We start from the raw sequence: 19,032 nt of genomic DNA, 5'->3' as shown, positions 1-19,032 counted from the left end.
GATGATGTAAAATAACTAGAGAATAAAATTCTATTTCACGGTAGAAAGTCAAGTTCTTTCTTCCAATCAGAAGCATAAAAACTCTTCATAGGATACAGAAAAAATGTAAAAGCTGGAACAAAATAGTAAAAATATAGAGTTTTTTTTTCCGTCAATCCCTTGGAAAGGTGCTATTCTCTCTTACACCCAACTGAATCAGCTCTGGAAATAAACTTTCCCAGAATGAGGAGGAAGTTTCCTTAGGGTGGGATAGATGTTTAAAGAAAAAGATTTTGTATTGTGTATTTAATGGAATTACCACTTTGATCCCACCCATCAGCAAGATCTGTTAACTTTCTAGCTCCAAAATATATGTCATATCAAACTGTCCACCTCTCTGTCTTATTCCAGCTGTCATCTGGAGTCCTGCAAAAGCTGTGCCGATTCTCCCTGCTCCTCTCAGGCCCGCTCCCATCTGCCCTCACACGAAAGCCTGTGTCCTCTTCTTCCAGCAAATGGGCATAGCTTCCCTCCCCCATCTCCCCTGCTCAAAGTCCTGCCCTGAGACAAGGTTGAATTTTACTGTAAGTGCAGAGGGAAGGCGTGGGATTCCCTGGATCCCAAGTGCTCCGCTGTCCACAGTCAATTGTTATTTGCTCCAGCATCCTGCTGCTTCTTTCATGAGACCTTATCACAGTTTGTAAATATTTGGTTTGCTTGTCTATTTTTTGTTCTTAGTCGTCTTGCCTATGGGCCATAGGATTTATAAGATCAAGGATGCTTCTGTCTGATTCATCTTTGTTTCCTCAGTGACACCCTCAATGATTACCTTGTGGTAGGCATTTTCACCCAATATTTTTTAATAAAAAATTTCAAATGTATAACACAGTTAAAAGAATCTTGTAGTAAACACCTAGTTTCTATTGTACTTTCTTCATCACATATTATTTATTCATCTCTCTATCCATGAATACATGGTAGGCTTTCGGAAAAATTTTTTTGCATGAGTGAATAAATGAATGAATGAGTTTTACTCTTTGGATGGCAACATGAGCCTGTCCATTCTGATGGCTCATTACAGATACTGAGCTTCCTTGTTTTCCTGTGGACCCAGGGTACAGGGACATACATAATGTTCTCTAGGGTGTGTATTTGGTAAGCCCTGTACTAGGCACCAGGCTAGAGACTGGAGATTCAGAAATAAGGACAGATTTCCTGCCCAAGGACTACATATGCCACTAGTGAGGGGACCTAAAGAAGTTGGAAGAAGAAAAAAATAAAAAGTGTAGACTAGCAAATTTTGTTTCATATACTCAAATTATTGATAAGACAGATCAATGTTATCTTGATGTTTAAACTCTCTGATTTCTTGGCATTTTGTTTCATGTTTCACAAGTAAATAAAAGCAATTGTTGACCTGACCAATGCCAGTGAGGGAACATTTTATGATTCTTAGTTTAATGAGTGACAAATGCAACCCCATTAGAAACATGGAACTTTGGGATTTTTTTTTTTTTTTTAAATCCTACACACACCAGAGAAATATCCAAGTTATAGAAACAAAGGAAAAGCATGAAAAAAGTGTTTCTAATCTAGGCTAGCTGTGGTCAAGGCAAAGAGCATCTCCTAGTTTAGAAGACCCTAGTTTAGAACAGGCAGGCAGGTAGAGCTTTCTTTTCTTCCCTGTTGTGCGCTATTAGGTATTCTTCCAAACTATGTTTGATTACAGTTTTGGGACCTTTTATTTATTATTATTCTGATTGATCTTAGACTGTAATGAAGTCAGACTTTTTGAGGCATTGAATCAATTCATGAACCACATATGAAAGAGGAAATGCTTATTTTCAAGGTGACATCCCAGGGCAGTGCTTTGCAATAATCCTTTATTAAGCTTTGCCACATCTATTCATGTTTATTCTAACTCTCTTATTTTTAGAAGGTGGATTTTGAGAAGGTCAGTGCAGTATCTTTGTGACTGAATTCCAAGAATACTTAGCAGGGGTCCATGTATATAAGGGTGTTGAATCATTATGAACTGGGAATGCATCCAAGTTCATGCTTAACTGAGAATCCTCTGTTAAATATGTAAAAGTCAAAGCAATCTTTAAAAATAGGCATGTGGGCCTGGCAGCATGGCCATGGGTGAGCAGAGCATTCCTAATACAGCAGCTAAGGTGGCACCTGGGACCTAGGTTTGTTGCTCCAACCTGCCCCTTTTATTTGATGGAGCTCTGCTTTCTAACATGTTGCTGATCCTGTCCCTTCATCTTTCATTTGCTCACTTTGTTCTCTCATGGATTTCAATATGGCAAATATTTGCAGGACTCAGTGTGGACCTGATCTAGATTTGCCTCCTTGCTTTGCCTCTAGTAGCTAAGAGACTTTGAGCAAGAGAGGTAACATTTCCTACAGGTTGTTCCTCACCTGTAAATAGGAGACCTTCATGCAAAACGTGTCCAGCGTGGAACAGACACTTGATATGTTAGTTCTTACCCTACTATTTTAAGATCAATTGCCACACAGGATCAGTGAAGAGATTAGTGGATGTGTGAAGAGAAAAAACAGACATAACCACCTAGGTATTTCGTGCACTGCAAGGAAAAATGCAAATCCAGAGGTGGATTATTTTTTACTTATAAAATTAAACTTAATTTTATTTTGCAAAAATCAACACATACATGTTCAGACCTGGTTTATCTTCAAAACACGTGTTTGTTTTTTTAACAAACATGCAGATTAATTTGACATGCCCAACATCTTTCTCTCTAACTCCCCTTGGAAAAGAAACAATTTTTTCATGACACTAACAAGGGTGAAAATAATATCCAGAAACTATTTGCATTTTTACCCTTCAGAATTAACATTAATATTTATTGTGAGGAAAGAAAAACTGCAAAGCTTAGTCTTTAGCATTCATATTTGATTCTGCAGTATAATTAAAACCTCTTCTTTGTTTTTAAGATAAACATTTCAAAGGAAATTTAATAAATCTTGTTTCTGCTCTGCAAAGGAGCCGTTATATCAAAGATTTTAACTGGAGCTGTTGCATTCCTGCTGGTAGAATATTACTTCCAGTCTATTTACTAGCTTTTCTTCCTGTAGCCCAATACATGCTTTTTTTTTTTTTTTTTTTTTCTCCAGTAAATGAAAGCACAGCAAGAAAGCAATTTATTTCCTCCTTTCCCCCCATTATCATGCAAGGTAAGACAGCAATGCCAGTCACAATATCTAAATTTCCTTTGATCATGTTTTGTTTCTTAAACTTAAAAGTATTTTGTATTATAATACTTACTTGGTTACCTAAAATCATTGATTTTAGACTGTAATGAAGTCAGAATTTTCAAGTTATTTGAAACAATTCATGAACCACATATGAAAGGGGATAAATAATTGATCCCAGCCCATTCCTTGCATTTGAAGTAAATGAATTTTAGATATCAGCAGTTTACTAGACAGTAAGACTTCAGGGGCAGCTGTGGGGGGAGCCCAAATAACTTACTCAAATCTTTTCACACACTGTAAACGAAGACAGGCTACTTTTAAATATACCTTTCAGTATGGAATATGCATCAAAGGAGCATTTTAAATATGATTCTGATAGTATCTTATGAGCCTATCTTCCAGAAAATTTTTATATGAAATTGTCTTGATTTAAAAAAAAAAAAAAAAACAACTAAAGTCATAGATTTACATTGAGAGAAAAAAAAAAAGTCATCGAGTTATCTACACTCTGATGCACAATGTAGCATGTACCAATGAACCGAAAGAGACATCTATCTCAAACTCCAGGCAGGATACAAGAGTGCATAGAGACAAAAGTGATTTTCAGGCCATATAGTGAAAGAAGACACAGTATTTGTCTCAATCAATAAGTTGTAAGCAACAAATAAATATCTAATACCATTCCACAGAATGCAAACAAGATCAATTAGGAATTGTATTGTGATAGCCACATATTTTTGAGAAGAATTCCCAAGCCAGGCGAATGTGGATTGGGATAAATACATAGGCGGTGTACACCACCATAGCAAAAATGGTTAGTAAGATGGTATTGAACATAGATTGCTCCCAGGGCTCCAGGACAGCACAGCAACTAATGATTTGGTATTGATAGTAGAGCCAGGATAAATATTCCTTCACCCTCCTGAAATCCATGGTTGGTTCCTTCAAGCTGCAGAAAGGCTGACCTGTTAAAAAAGGTAAAAGATTAGAAGAAAAATAACATAAGCAACCAAACACAGAACCTCCTTAGATTTCCATGATTTCAGGATGTTAAAATCTTTCAGAGAATATTAAATATCACTGACTGGATTTTATATGAATATTATACAGAAATATAAATACTATGAATATTATATAGAAATAATACACAGTACATTAATCATATAAATCAATAATATTACTACTACTAGTAGTAATCATTACTTCTAAAAGTAATAGGAAAAATATTATTAGTAACAATATTTACCTAATTAGGTTTTTTGCTAGAAATGATTTCAGTGATGTCAGTATCTAAAAATTGAGGCTAACCATATTTTCTTAAGCAATGTATACAGAGAGATGAATGTGAACTTTTCTATTTCCTACACCATATATTCTGGCAGAAGGTTTAAAGAATGGTGTGCAGAAATGAGTTCACATAGCAAGCCCAAGGCTGCTATCTTTAGAATGATCTGCTTGCAAGGTTGGAACTTGGCTTTCAGAATGTTCCCTCCTGACTCCCTAACTGATAAGGATGATTCACTGTGCCTCGACTGTACAGCAATGTAACTTATGGCAAATCCTCATGTTGTTCTGGGAGTTTGGAATTTTGGTAGTTGCCAGGCAGATGATGCCTATGTGGATTGCTCCAATAAAAACTTTGAGAGCTGAGTCTATGACGGGCTTTCCTGTGCAGAAATATTGCACAAATATTACTTGCATTTTTTGCTGCTGAGAAAGGACCACACTCTGTATATCACCTCATGGGAGGCAGAGAGCATTGGAAACCTGTACATGGATTTCTCCAGACTCCACCTGTGTCTTTTTTCCTTGCTGATCCTCATGTACATCTTTTCATTGTAACAAACATAGCAATGAGTATATACATATGAGTCCTATGAGTCCTTTTAGCAAGTCAAGAAACCTGTGTGTGGTCTTTGGTATTTTGGGGTAAAGAACTTATGAAAACCATATAGAAATATTTCATTGGCCTTCAGGTAGGACCAACAGCTATAACCATGTGCAAAACTTCCCAGAAAGAAGAGCATATATCATTTTTTAGACTATTGGGAAGATTTTGCAGACATTCATAGCCATGGTGTGTGTGAGTGTTCAGGAGGGGATATGGGTTCAATTTTGTGCCTGTTCTGTTGGCTCCTAAGACTATAATGGTGCTATATCATCAAAGTCAGCTTTGATAAATTCTACTATTCCAATCACAGTTAAAATTTTATGAAGATCATTTCTGTCTTCTGACCTAGAAATTGCTCTCTTTACTTTGATCCTCCTTTAGGGAAAAGCAAAATATTTTTCCTCCAAAAGATTGTAGACTCCTCAGGCTATGGGGAAAACCCTCACTGATCCTTGCATACTGCATCCTAGGGTAAGGCCTAGTACCTCATGCGGGTCCTCAGTAAATGTTTGCTGAATAAATGAGTAAATGAATGAATGCCAAGTAACTGACAAAATATAATTATAGTCAATCGTGGAAGATGACAGATTAAGAGAGACAGAGCAAAATTCTTCTCCATGAAAAATACTAAATAAATGACAGAAAGCTCTCCAGAATAGCAGTTCCAGGGTTCCACTGACTGGGCAGGCACTTCTACACTAAGTGAGTACTTAGCTGGAGAAGCTAAGAGACAGCGTTCAAGACTGGTAAGTGCTTGGCCTGGAACATCTTCTGATCAGACTGTCAAATGCTGAAGAGAAGAAGAAAATTCTGAAAGCAGCAAGGGAGAAGTAATTCACCACATACAAGGGGAAAAAACATGAGACTAAGTACTGACTACTCAGCGGGCACCATGGAGGCAAGAAGACAGTGGCATGACATATTTAAAATTCTGAAAGAGAAAAATTGCCAGCCGAGAATTCTTTATCCAGACAAGCTCTCCTTCAAAATTGAGGAAGAGTTTAAAATTTTCACAGACATACAAATGCTGAAAGAATTTCTTAATGAGACCTACTTACAAGAAATACCAAAGGGAGCTTGCCATCTGAGAAAAAAAGACAGGAGAGAAAGGTCTGGAGAAGGACACAGAATTGAAGAGTATGAGTAAGGGTAACTTAAAGGAAATAGAGAAGGAAAAAATATATCCAACAACTAAAAACCAAAGGATAAGATGGTTGATTCAAGAGCAGCCTTCACAGTAATAACACTGAATATGAATGGATTAAACTCCCCAACTAAAAGATATAGATCAGCAGAATGGATTGAAAATATGGACCATCAATTTGCTGTTTTCAAGAGACTCATCTTAGACCAAGCGAAACAGAGAGACTGAAAGTCAAAGGATGGAAGAAATATTCCATGCAAGCTACAGCCAAAAGAAAGAAAGAATAGCAATACTAATTTCAGAAAAAATAGACTTTAAAATGCAAGGATGTCATAAGAGACAAAGAATCCAAAGTACATGAGTCAAACATTGGCAAAACTGAAGGAAGCAATAGTTGTTTCTACAATAATCATGGGCAACTTCAATACACCACTCTCTTCTATAGATAGAACAGCCCAACAGAGGACCAAAAAGGAAATTGAGAACCTAAATAACGTGATAAATGAATTAGACTTAACAGATCTATAGAGCATTACATCCCAAATTACCAGGATATACATTCTTCTCTAGTGCTCATGGAACTTTCTCCAAGAGAGATCATATGCTGGGGCTTAAAACAAGCCTCAATAAATTTAAAAAGATGGAAATTAGTCAAAGCACATTTTATGACCACAAAGGAATGAAACTAGAAGTCCATGTCCAAAACCATCAAAGATCTAGAACATTCACAAATATCTGGAGGGTAAACACCACACTCCTAAACAATCAGTGGGTCACAGAAGAAATTGCAAGAGAAATTGGTAAATATCTAGAGACAAATGAAAATGAGAACACAACATATCAAAACTTATGGGATGCAGTGAAGGCAGTGTTGATGCAAAAATTTATAGGTCTGAATACATACATTAAAAAGGAAGAAAGACCTAAAATCAAAGAACTAATGGAACAACTGAAGAAGCTAGAAAATGATCAGCAAACTAATCCTAAAGCAAGTAGAAGAAAAGAAATAACAATTAAAGTAGAAATAAATGATATGGAGGACAACAAAATAATAGAGAGAATAAATAAAACCAAAAGTTGGTTCTTTGAGAAGATCAACAAGATTGACAAACCCTTAGCTAGACTGACAAAGTAAAAAAGAGAGACGATCCAAATAAACAAAATAATAAATGAGACGGGGGATATTACTGTGAATCCCAAAGAAATTTAAAAAATCATTAGAGGATACCACAAACAACTGTACCCCAACAAACTAGACAATTTAGAGGAAATGGATAATTTTTTGGAAACACATAATGTAGACTGACCAGAGAAGAAACAGAAAACCTCAACAAACCGATCGCAAGTAAAGAGAGCCAAACAGTCATCAAAAAGCTTTCCACAAATAAACGCACAGGGCCAGTTTCACAAGGGAATTTTACCAAATTTTCCAAAAGAAACTGACACCATTCCTACTCAAACTCCTCCGAAAAACTGAAGAAAATGGAATACTGCCTGTGCCAGTTTGAATGTATTGTGTCCCCCAAATGCCATTATCTTTGATGTAGTCTTCTGGGGCAGACGTTTTGGTGCTGATTAGATTTGCTTGGAATGTGCCCCACCCAGCTGTGGGAGATGATTCTGATGAGATGTTCCCATGGAGTTGTGGCCCCACCCATTCAGGGTGGGCCTTGATCAGTGGAGCCATATAAATGAGCTGACTCAAAGAGAAGGAACTCAGTGCAGCTGTGAGCGATGTTTTGAAGAGGAGCAAGCTTGCTAGAGAGGAACGTCCTGGGAGAAAGCCATTTTGAATCCAGAACTTTGGAGCAGACGCCCGCCACGTGAATTCCCAGCTAACAGAGGTTTTCCGGACGCCATCGGCCATCCTCCAGTGAAGGTACCTGATTACTGATGTGTTACCTTGGCACTTTATGGCCTTAAGACTGTAACTGTGTAGCCAAATAACCCCCCCCGCCCCTTTTTTTTAACTTTTCTTTCTTTTTTAAATCAACTGTATGGAAAAAAAAATTAAAAAAAAAACAAACCATACAATAAAAGAACATTTCAAAGAGACCATAACAAGGGAGTAAGAAAAAGACAACTAACCTAAGATAACTGCTTTAGTTCCAACCTGTTCCTGCTTTACCCCAAGAAAGTTACCTAATATAGCAACACTTTTGTGAACTTGTTCCTACTATATCCATCAGAAATTAACAGACCATAGTCATTCCTGGGCATCCCCAGAACATTAAATAGCTTATCTGTTCTTGGATTATTGTTCCCCCTTACTTAATTGCTCTCTATTGATAGTTCCCCTACATTCTACATTATGAACCATTTGTTTTACATTTTTCAAAGTTCACATTAGTGGTAGCATATAATGTTCCTCTTTTTGTGCCTGGTTTATTTTGCTCAGCATTATGTCTTCAAGGTTCATCCATGTTGTCATGTTTCACGAGATCGTTCCTTCTTACCGCCGTGTAGTATTCCATCGTGTGCATATACCACATTGTATTTATCCACTCATCTGCTGAAGGACATTTGGGTTGTTTCCATCTCTTGGCAATTGTGAATAATGCTGCTATGAACATTGGCGTGCAGATATCTGTTCGTGTCACTGCTTTCCGATCTTCCGGGTATATACCGCGAAGTACAATCGCTGGATCGAATGGTAACTCTTTATCTAGTTTTCTAAGGAACTGCCAGACTGACTTCCAGAGTGGCTGAACCATTATACAGTCCCACCAACAATGAATAAGAGTTCTGATTTCTCCACATCCCCTCCAGAATTTGTATTTTCCTGTTTGTTTAATAGCAGCCATTCTAATTGGTGTGAGATGATATCTCACTGTGGTCTTAATTTGCATCTCTCTAATAGCTAGTGAAGCTGAACATTTTTTCATGTGTTTCTTGGCCATTTGTAGTTCCTCTTCAGAGAACTGTCTTTTCATATCTTTTGCCCATTTTATAATTGGGCTGTCTGTACTATTGTCATTGAGTTGTAGGATTTCTTTATATATGCAAGATATCAGTCTTTTGTCAGATACATGGTTTCCAAAAATTTTTTCCCATTGAGTTGGCTGCCTCTTTACCTTTTTGAGAAATTCCTTTGAGGTGCAGAAACTTCTAAGCTTGAGGAATTCCCATTTATCTATTTTTTCTTTTGTTGCTTGTGCTTTGGGTGTAAAGTCTAGGAAGTGGCCGCCTAATACAAGGTCTTGAAGATGTTTTCCTACATTATCTTCTAGGAGTTTTATGGTACTTTCTTTTATATTGAGATCTTTGGTCCATTTTGAGTTAATTTTTGTGTAGGGGGTGAGGTAGGGGTCCTCTTTCATTCTTTTGGATATGGATATCCAACTCTCCCAGCCCCATTTGTTGAAAAGACCATTATGACTCAGTTCAGTGACTTTGGGGGCCTTATCAAAGATCAGTTGGCCATAGATCTGAGGGTCTATCTCTGAATTCTCAATTCGATTCCATTGATCTATATGTCTATCTTTGTGCCAGTACCATGCTGTTTTGACAACCGTGGCTTTATAATAAGCTTCAAAGTCAGGGAGTGTAAGTCCTCCCACTTTGTTTTTCTTTTTTAGAGTGTCTTTAGCAATTCAAGGCATGTTCCTTTTCCAAATAAATTTGCTAACTAGCTTTTCCAAGTCTGCAAAGTAGGTTGTTGGAATTTTGATTGGGATTGCATTGAATCTGTAGATGAGTTTGGGTAGAATTGACATCTTAATGACATTTAGCCTTTCTATCCACGAACATGGAATATTTCTCCATCTTTTAAGGTCCCCTTCTATTTCTTTTAGTAGAGTTACGTAGTTTTCTTTGTATAGGTCTTTTACATCTTTGGTTAAGTTTATTCCTAGGTACTTGATTTTTTTAGTAGCTATTGAAAATGGTATCTTTTTCTTGAGTGTCTCTTCAGTTTGTTCATTTCTAGCATATAGAAACATTACTGACCTATGTGCATTAATCTTGTATCCCGCTACTTTGCTAAATTTGTTTATTAGCTCTAGTAGCTGTATCGTCGATTTCTCAGGGTTTTCTAGATATAAGATCATATCGTCTGCAAACAATGACATTTTTACTTCTTCTTTTCCAATTTGGATGCCTTTTATTTCTTTGTCTTGCCGGATTGCCCTGGCTAGTACTTCCAGCACAATGTTGAATAACAGTGGTGACAGTGGGCATCCTTGTCTTGTTCCTGATCTTAGAGGGAAGGCTTTCAGTCTCTCACCATTGAGTACTATGCTGGCTGTGGGTTTTTCATATATGCTCTTTATCATATTGAGGAAGTTTCCTTCAATTCCTACCTTTTGAAGTGTTTTTATCAAAAATGGATGTTGGATTTTGTCAAATGCTTTTTCAGCATCTATTGAGATGATCATTTGATTTTTCCCTTTCGAATTGTTAATGTGTTGTAATACATTGATTGATTTTCTTATGTTGAACCATCCTTGCATGCCTGGAATGAACCCCACTTGGTCATGGTGCATGATTTTTTTAATGTGTCTTTGGATTCGATTTGCAAGTATTTTGTTGAGGATTTTTGCATCTATATTCATTAGGGAGATTGGCCGGTAGTTTTCCTTTTTTGTAGCATCTTTGCCTGGTTTTGGTATTAGATTGATGTTAGCTTCATAAAATGAGTTAGGTAGTGTTCCATTTTCTTCAATATTTTGAAAGAGTTTGAGTAAGATTGGTGTCAGTTCTTTCTGGAAAGCTTGGTAGAATTCCCCTGTGAAGCCATCTGGCCCTGGGCATTTATTTGTGGGAAGATTTTTGATGACTGATTGGATCTCTTTGTTTGTGATGGGTTGGTTGAGGTCTTCTATTTCTTCTCTGGTCAGTCTAGGTTGTTCATATGTTTCCAGGAAATTGTCCATTTCTTCTACATTATCCAGTTTGTTGCCATACAGTTGTTCATAGTATCCTCTTATAATTTTTTAATTTCTTCGGGATCTGCAGTTATGTCACCTTTTTCATTTATATTTTGTTTATATGGGTCTTCTCTCTTTTTGATTTTGTCAGTCTAGCTAGGGGCTTGTCAATCTTGTTGATCTTCTAAAAGAACCAACCTTTGGTGATATTTATCCTCTCTATTGTTTTTTTGTTCTCTATGTCATTCATTTCTGCTGTAATCCTTGTTATTTCTTTTCTTCTACTTGGTTTAGGATTGGTTTGCTGTTCATTTTCTAGCTTCTTCAGTTGATCCATTAGTTCTTTGATTTTGGCTCTTTCTTCCTTTTTAATATATGCGTTTAGTGCTATAAATTTCCCCCTCAGCACTGCTTTTGCTGCATCCCATAGGTTTTGGTATGTTGTGTTCTCATTTTCATTCGTCTCTATATATTTAGCAATTTCTCTTGCTATTTCTTCTTTCACCCACTGATTGTTTAGGAGTGTGATGTTTAACCTCCAGGTATTTGTGAATTTTCTAAGTCTCTGATGGTTATTGACTTCTAATTGTATTCCATTGTGGTCAGAGAATGTGCTTTGAATAATTTCAATCTTTTTAAATTTATTGAGACTTGTTTTATGTCCCAGCATATGATCTATTCTGGAGAAAGTTCTGTGAGCACTAGAAAAGTATGTGTATCCTGGTGATTTGGGATGTGATGTCCTGTATATGTCTGTTAAATCTAATTCATTTATCAGATTGTTTAGGTTTTCAATTTCCTTATTGGTCTTCTGTCTGGTTGATCTATCTGTAGGAGAGAGTGATGTGTTGAAGTCTCCCACAATACTGTGGAAACATCAATTGCTTCCTTTAGTTTTGCCAGTGTTTCTCTCATGTATTTTGTGGCACCTTGATTGGGTGCATAGACATTCATGATTGTTATTCTTTCTTGTTGAATTGCCCCTTTTATTAGTATGTAGTGGCCTTCTTTGTCTCTCAAAACATCCCTGCATTTAAAGTCTATTTTATCTGAGATTAATATTGCTACACCTGCTTTCTTTTGGCTGTAGCTTGCATGAAATATTTTTTTCCATCCTTTCACTTTCAATTTCTTTGTGTCCCTGTGTCTAAGATGAGTCTCTTGTATGCAACATATTGATGGTTCATTTTTTTTTGATCCATTCTGCGAATCTATATCTTTTAATTGGGGAGTTAAATCCATTTACATTCAATGTTATAACTGTGAAGGCATTTCTTGAATCAGCCATCTCATCCTTTGGTTTATGTTTGTTATATATATTTTTCCCCTCTCTTTATTAATATTCTTTATTGTACCCATACCAAATCTCTTTAGTACTGAACCTTTCTCCAAGTCTCTCTCTCCTTTCTTTGTTTCCCTGTCTGTAGGGCTTGCTTTAGTATCTCCAGTAGGGCAGGTCTCTTGTTAGCAAATTCTCTCAGCATTTGTTTGTCTGTGAAAAATTTAAGCTCTCCCTCAAATCTGAAGGAGAGCTTTGCTGGATAAAGTATTCTTGGTTGGAAATTTTTCTCATGCAGAATTTTAAATATATCGTGCCACTGCCTTGTTGCCTCCATGGTGGCTGCTGAGTAGTCACTACTTAGTCTTATGCTGTTTCCTTTGTATGTGGTGAATTGCTTTTCTCTTGCTGCTTTCAGAACTTGCTCCTTCTCTTCTGTGTTTGACAGTGTGATCAGAATATGTCTTGGAGTGGGTTTATTTGGATTTATTCTATTTGGAGTTCTCTGGGCATTTATGATTTGTGTGTTTATGTTGTTTAGAAGATTTGGGAAGTTTTCCCCAACAATTTCTTTGAATACTCTTCCTAGACCTTTACCCTTTTCTTCCCCTTCTGGGACACCAATGTGTCTTATATTCGGACGTTTTATATCATCTATCATATCCCTGAGGTCCGTTTCAATTTTTTCAATTTTTTTCCCCATTCTTTCTTTTATGCTTTCATTTTCCATTCTGTCATCTTCCAGGTCACTGATTCTTTGTTCACCTTCCTCTAGTCTTGTACTATGAGTGTCCAGAATCTTTTTAATTTGGTCAACAATTTCTTTAATTTCCATAAGATCATCTATTTTTTTTATTTAGTCTTGCAATGTCTTCTTTATGCTCTTCTAGGGTCTTCTTGATATCCTTTGTATCCCGTACTATGGTCTCATTGTTCATCTTTAGTTCTTTGAGTAGCTGCTCTAGGTGCTGTGTCTCTTCTGATCTTTTAATTTGGGTGCTTGGGCTTGGGTTATCCGTATCGTCTGTTTTTTTCATATGCTTTATAATTTTCTGTTGTTTTTGGCCTCTTGGCATTTGCTGAACTTGACAGGGTTCTTTTAGGATTTGTAGACCAACTGAAGTCCTTATCTCTAATTTATCAGATCTATAGCTTTGTGGATTACACTTTCTCTAACTAACCAGAAGGTGGCGTCCACGAGCCACCTGTTCTCCACAAGCCAGTTCTCCCCTGCTTTGCCTTTGTGGTGAGTGGGGGAATGAGTCTTGTGGGGTCCAATTGGTGTACCAAGCTTGTGTGTGTAATTGGTGTTGCCCACCCTGTATGTGGGGCGTGTTTCTGGGCAGTCAGGGAGGGGGGGTGGCTCTAACAATCAAATCTCCCTGGTGATCCTGGAGTTTTAAAGCTGCTGCAATAGTCTAATCCTTCAGTTCAGTCCTGCCACAGTTTGTCTCTGCCACTGACCCACAAGTCCTTGGTATTGGCGTATGGCTCCTGAGACTTGCAAGTGGGTCCCTCTTCCAGGCCGTGCACCCCCTGGTCCTCTGTTGAGGGATGACTGTGCTATGTCACAGGTGAGTGCCATCCCCCCAGGGCAGTTCTGGGCTGCTGGGCTGTGTAGGGAGGCTCCCAGTCTGCTGAAATGATGGCTGAATGGGGCTTTGTTAATTCACACTGCTCCACCTTCCCAACTCTGGGACTATCAGCTGAGGTTGCAGGCAAGGCTAATGTCCACACCAAGTCTGTGGTGTGTGCCTGTTATTTGAAGCACTTCGGTCACACTGGGTTGTCTGGGGCAGCTCTGGGCTATGGGGCTGGTGATGGGCAGGAGTGTTTCCTGTCCACCAGGATGATGGCTGTGAGTGGACACCCCCCTTTTCTTGGGAAGTTGTGGTGTTTAGTGAATTTTCTCAGCCACTGGATTATTGCCTTTTGTCTCAGAGCTCTCTTAGTTCTGGTCTTGTCTTGACCTGCCCAAATTGCAAGTCTTTGAAGCTTTCTGTATTGGGCTTCTTAGAGTAATTGTTTTAGAAAAAGAAAAAAGGATTAAAAAAAAAAAAGGGCCCTCCTCACAGATCTAATGGGTTATTGAAATGCTAAGAGACAAAGCAATTAGGGCCATTAAGGAAAGGTCCACAGGGCAGAGAGATCAGCTTTTCTTCGGGATTTGCATATGCGCCTCAGGGCCTGAGCTCTGCCCTTCCCCTTTCTATGTTCACCAGAACTCCAAAAAGCCTCCGCTTTTACTTTGGAGTTTTTCATGCTGTTTTTCTCTATGTCTGTCTCGTCTCTGCTGGGCCGGCTGCTCTCAGATTCTCTGGTGTCTGGTCTCAGTCTATCTATCATTGGAGTTTGGATCAGTAGAATGAGTTTCCGATAAGGGCTGCCACTGCAGTTCTCCCTTCTCCTTCCCGGAGCTGACAGCTCCTCCTCCCACGGGACTGAGCCTGGCAGGGAGGGGTGTGGGTCCCCTGGCCACAAATCTTACAGATTGCGCTGATCTCAGCAGTTCCACATTTTCATGAGTGTTGTATGAAGTATGCCCAAAGTCAGATTGCTCTGTGGTGTCCAGTCCATGCAGTTCCTGGCTTTTCTACCTACTTTCCTGGAGGAGTAACTAAAACATACAGCTCACCAGTCTGCCATCTTGCCCCACCTCCTCCCCCTTTTTATAAAAGCCAATCCATCTCTGGTGTTTTGCATTCCGCAGTATTAGCAAACTAGAACACTACCTAACTCATTTTATGAAGCCAACTTCACTCTAATACCAAAACGAGATAAAGATGTTAGAAGAAAGGAAAACTGCAGGCCAATTTCCCTAATGAATATAGATGCAAAAATTCTCAACAAAATATTTGCAAATTAAATCCAAAGACACATTAAAAAAAAAAATCATACACCATGACGAAGTGGGTTCATCCTATGCATGCAAGGGTGGTTGAACATAAGAAAATCAATCAGTGCAATACAACACATTAAGAGATCAAAAGGGAAAGATAAAATGGTCATTTCAATAGATGCTGAAAAAGCATTTGACAAAATTCAACATCCTTTTTTGATAAAAACAGTTGAAAAGGTAAGAATTGAAGGAAACTTCTTCAATATGATAAAAGGCATATATGAAAAACCCACAGCCAGCAAAATACTCAATGGTGAGAGACTGAAAACCTTCCCTTTAAGATCAGGAGTGGACAAGGATGCCCGCTATCACCACTATTATTCAACGTTGTGCTAGAAATTCTAGCCAGAGCAATCCAGCAAGACAAAGAAATTAATGGCATCCAAATTGGAAAGGAAAAGTAAAACTGTCATTAGTTGCAGATGATATGATCTTATGTTGGGAAAAACCTGAGAAATCAATGACGCAGCTACTTGAGCTAATAAACAAATTCAGCAAAGTGACAGGATACAAGATTAATGCACATAAGTCAGCAAAGCACCTATACCCTAGAAATGACCTAACTTATACACTAGAAATGACCTAACTGAAGAGACACTCAAAGAAATATTCCATTCACAATAGCAACTAAAAATATCAAGTACCTAGGAATAAGTTTAACCAAGGATGTAAAATGCTTCTACACAGAAAATTATATAACTTTACTAAAATAAATAAAAGGGGACCTGAAGAGATGGAATGATATTCTACATTCATGGATAGGAAGGCTAAAAGTCATTAATATGTCAGTCCTACCCAAACTCATCTACAGATTCAATGCAATTCCAATCAAAATTCCAACAACCTATTTTGCAGACTTGGAAAAGCTAGTTATCAAATTTCTTTGGAAAGGAAAGGGGCCTCGAATTGCTAAAAACATTCTGAAAAAGAAAAATGAAGTGGGAGGACTTACACTTCCAGACTTTGAAGCCTACTATAAAGCCAGAGTAGTCAAAACAGCATAGTATTGGCACAAAGATAGACATATTGATCAATGGAATAAAGTTGAAGATTCAAAAATAGACCCCCAGATCTATGGTCTACTGATTTTTGATAAGGCCCCTAAATCCACTGAACTGAACAGAACAGTCTCTTCAACAAATGGTGCTGGGAGAACTAGATATCCATATCTAAAAAATGGAAAAGGACCCCTACCTCACACCTTATACAAAAATTAACTAAAAGTGGATCAAAGACCTCAATATAAGAGACATTACCATAAAGCTCCTAGAAGGTAATGTAGGAAAACATCTTCAAGAACTAGTATTAGGAGGTCACTTCTTAAACCTTACATGCAAAGCATAAGCAATGAAAGAACAAATTGATAAATAGGAACTCCTCCAAATCAAAAGCTTCTGTACCTTAAAGGAATTTGTCAAAAAGGTGAAAGGGCAGCCAATGCAATGGGAGAAAATATTTGGAAACCATGTATCTGATAAGAGATTGTTATCTTGCACATATAAAGAAATTCTCCAATTCAATGACAATAGTACAAACAGGAAAAAGATAAAAAAAGATATTTTTTCTGAAGAAGAAATACAAATGGCTAAAAAAAAAGTGAAAAAATGTTCATCTTTACTAGCTATTAAGGAGATACAAATCAAAACCACAATAAGATATCATCTCACACAAATAAGAATGACTGCCATTAAACAAACAGGAAACTACAAATGCTGGAGAGGATGTGGAGAAATTAGAACCCTTACTCATTGCTGGTGGGACTGTATAATGGTTCAGTCACTCTGGAAGACAGTTTGATGGTTCCTCCGAAAACTAGATATCAACTTGCCCTACGATCCAGCAATTTCACTTCTCAGTATATACCCAGAAGATCTAAAAGCAGTGATGTGAACAGATATTTGCACACCGATGTTCATAGCAGCATTATTCACAATTGCCAAGAGATGGAAACAATCCAGATGTCCTTCAACAGCTGAGTGGATAAACAAAATGTGGTATATACACATGATGGATACTTTGCAGCAGTAAGAAGGAGCAAGGGTATAAAACATATGACAACATGGATGAATCTTGAAGACATCTGAGTGAAATAAGCCAGACAGAAAAGGAGAGATATTGTGTGCTACCACTAATGTGAACTCCGTGAAAAATGTAAAATAAGTGTCTTATAATGTAGAATATAGGGGACCTAGAGATAGACAGAAGATAGTGAAGGGGGAATGATAATCTAATATGTACAGATACAATAATGAGTGTGAACTTAATGGTATGGGAATGGCCAGGTGTGACTATGGTTTGTTAGTGGGATTATAAGTATCAGTGATACATTGAAGGTGAACATGTTGTTTAAAGGCATGTAACCCACAGAGTAGCACCACAAACCTAAATAAGTATTAGCATGATATACTTACAAGGTATGACACTGGTGCAGAGGGTTAACAACAGAGTGGTACATGGAAAAACTACCCATTACATATTAAAGACTATATTTAATAGGCATATCTTACCAACACTACACTACTACTAGGGATGAATAAATTAGCAGCTGCTAAGAGCTCTGGGATGTATTATGTTATGATAATTGTTTAAAGTTGAGAGTGATGATAATTGTACAACTAAGTGAAGATCATGTAAGAAACTGACCATTTTTCTTGGGATAGAATATATATTAAGTGAAATTAGGAACACACTACTTAATAAATCAGGCCCTCAACTTGAGCCTTGCTCTTGTGAAACTTAGGGTTGTAAGTGGGAGGCTGAACTTTCCTATAATTATGCCTAAGAGGCACCTCCAGGGAACCTCTTTTGTTGCTCAGATGTGGCCTTTCTCTCGCTAAGCCCAACTCATCAAATAAATTCATTAACCTCCCCCCAATGAGGGACATGACTCCCAGGGGAATTAATCTCCCTGATGATGTGCAACATGACACCCAGGAATGAGCCTGGCCCTGACAGTGAGGGATTGAAAATGCCTACCTGACCAAAAGGAGAAAAAGAAAGGTAACAAGCTGAGGTCATGGTGGCTGAGAGATCCCGAATAGAGTAAAGAGGTTATCCTGTTCACAACTGCCATGAGATGGAAACAATCCAAGTGTCCTTCAACAGATAAGTGAATAAACAATACGTGGTATATACACATGATGGAATACTATGCGGCAGAAAGAAGGAATGAAGTTGTGATACATATGACAACATGGATGAACCCTGAAGACATAATGTTGAGTGAAATAGGCCAGGCACAAAAAGAGTGATATTGTGTGTTACCACTAATGTGCACTCTGTGAAAAATGTAAAATAAATGTTTTATAGTGTAGAATATAGGGGACCCAGTGATAGACAGCAAATAGTGAAGGGGGAACGATGATTTAATAAGAACAGATAAGTTATGGAGGGTAATTTTAATGTTATGGGAATGCTCAGGAATGACTATGGTTTGTTAATTTTGGTGGGATAAGGTGGGAACATGTTTGGATGCAACATAGTTATTTTAAGTTATTTGTTTTTCTTATTCCTTTGTTCAGTTATGGTTTGTAAATTTTCTTGGGGTATGGTAGGAATATTTTGGAAGCAATGTAGTTATTTTAGGTTATTTGCTTTTCTTATTCCTTTGTTTTGGCTTTGTTTGTAATGTTGTTTTTTATTGTTTGTTTTTTAATTTTTTGATAAAGTAAAAAAAAAATGCAGCAAAAAAAAAAAAAAAATAGAGGGTATCCTGGAGGTTTCTCTTATGCAAGCTCCAGCTAGACACCC

The 19,032-nt window shown here is 37.6% G+C and overlaps 1 protein-coding gene across 1 annotated transcript in view; it reads right to left on the bottom strand.

The window, feature by feature from the left end:
- Positions 1 to 3,638: 3,638 nt before the first annotated feature.
- The window catches only part of LOC119527335 (serine palmitoyltransferase small subunit B), a 53,540-nt gene continuing 38,146 nt past the window's right edge, over positions 3,639 to 19,032 (bottom strand). The window contains exon 3 of the mRNA XM_037827246.1: positions 3,639 to 4,166. Coding sequence (XP_037683174.1) covers positions 3,904 to 4,134 — 231 coding nt within the window. The 5' untranslated portion in view covers positions 4,135 to 4,166 and the 3' untranslated portion in view covers positions 3,639 to 3,903. The remainder of the gene's footprint in view (positions 4,167 to 19,032) is intronic.

Source organism: Choloepus didactylus, chromosome 1 (assembly GCF_015220235.1).
Source record: "Choloepus didactylus isolate mChoDid1 chromosome 1, mChoDid1.pri, whole genome shotgun sequence".
NCBI lineage: Eukaryota > Metazoa > Chordata > Mammalia > Pilosa > Megalonychidae > Choloepus > Choloepus didactylus.
The sequence above is the reverse complement of the archived record's forward strand: the minus strand, read 5'-3'. Positions and strand labels throughout refer to the sequence as shown.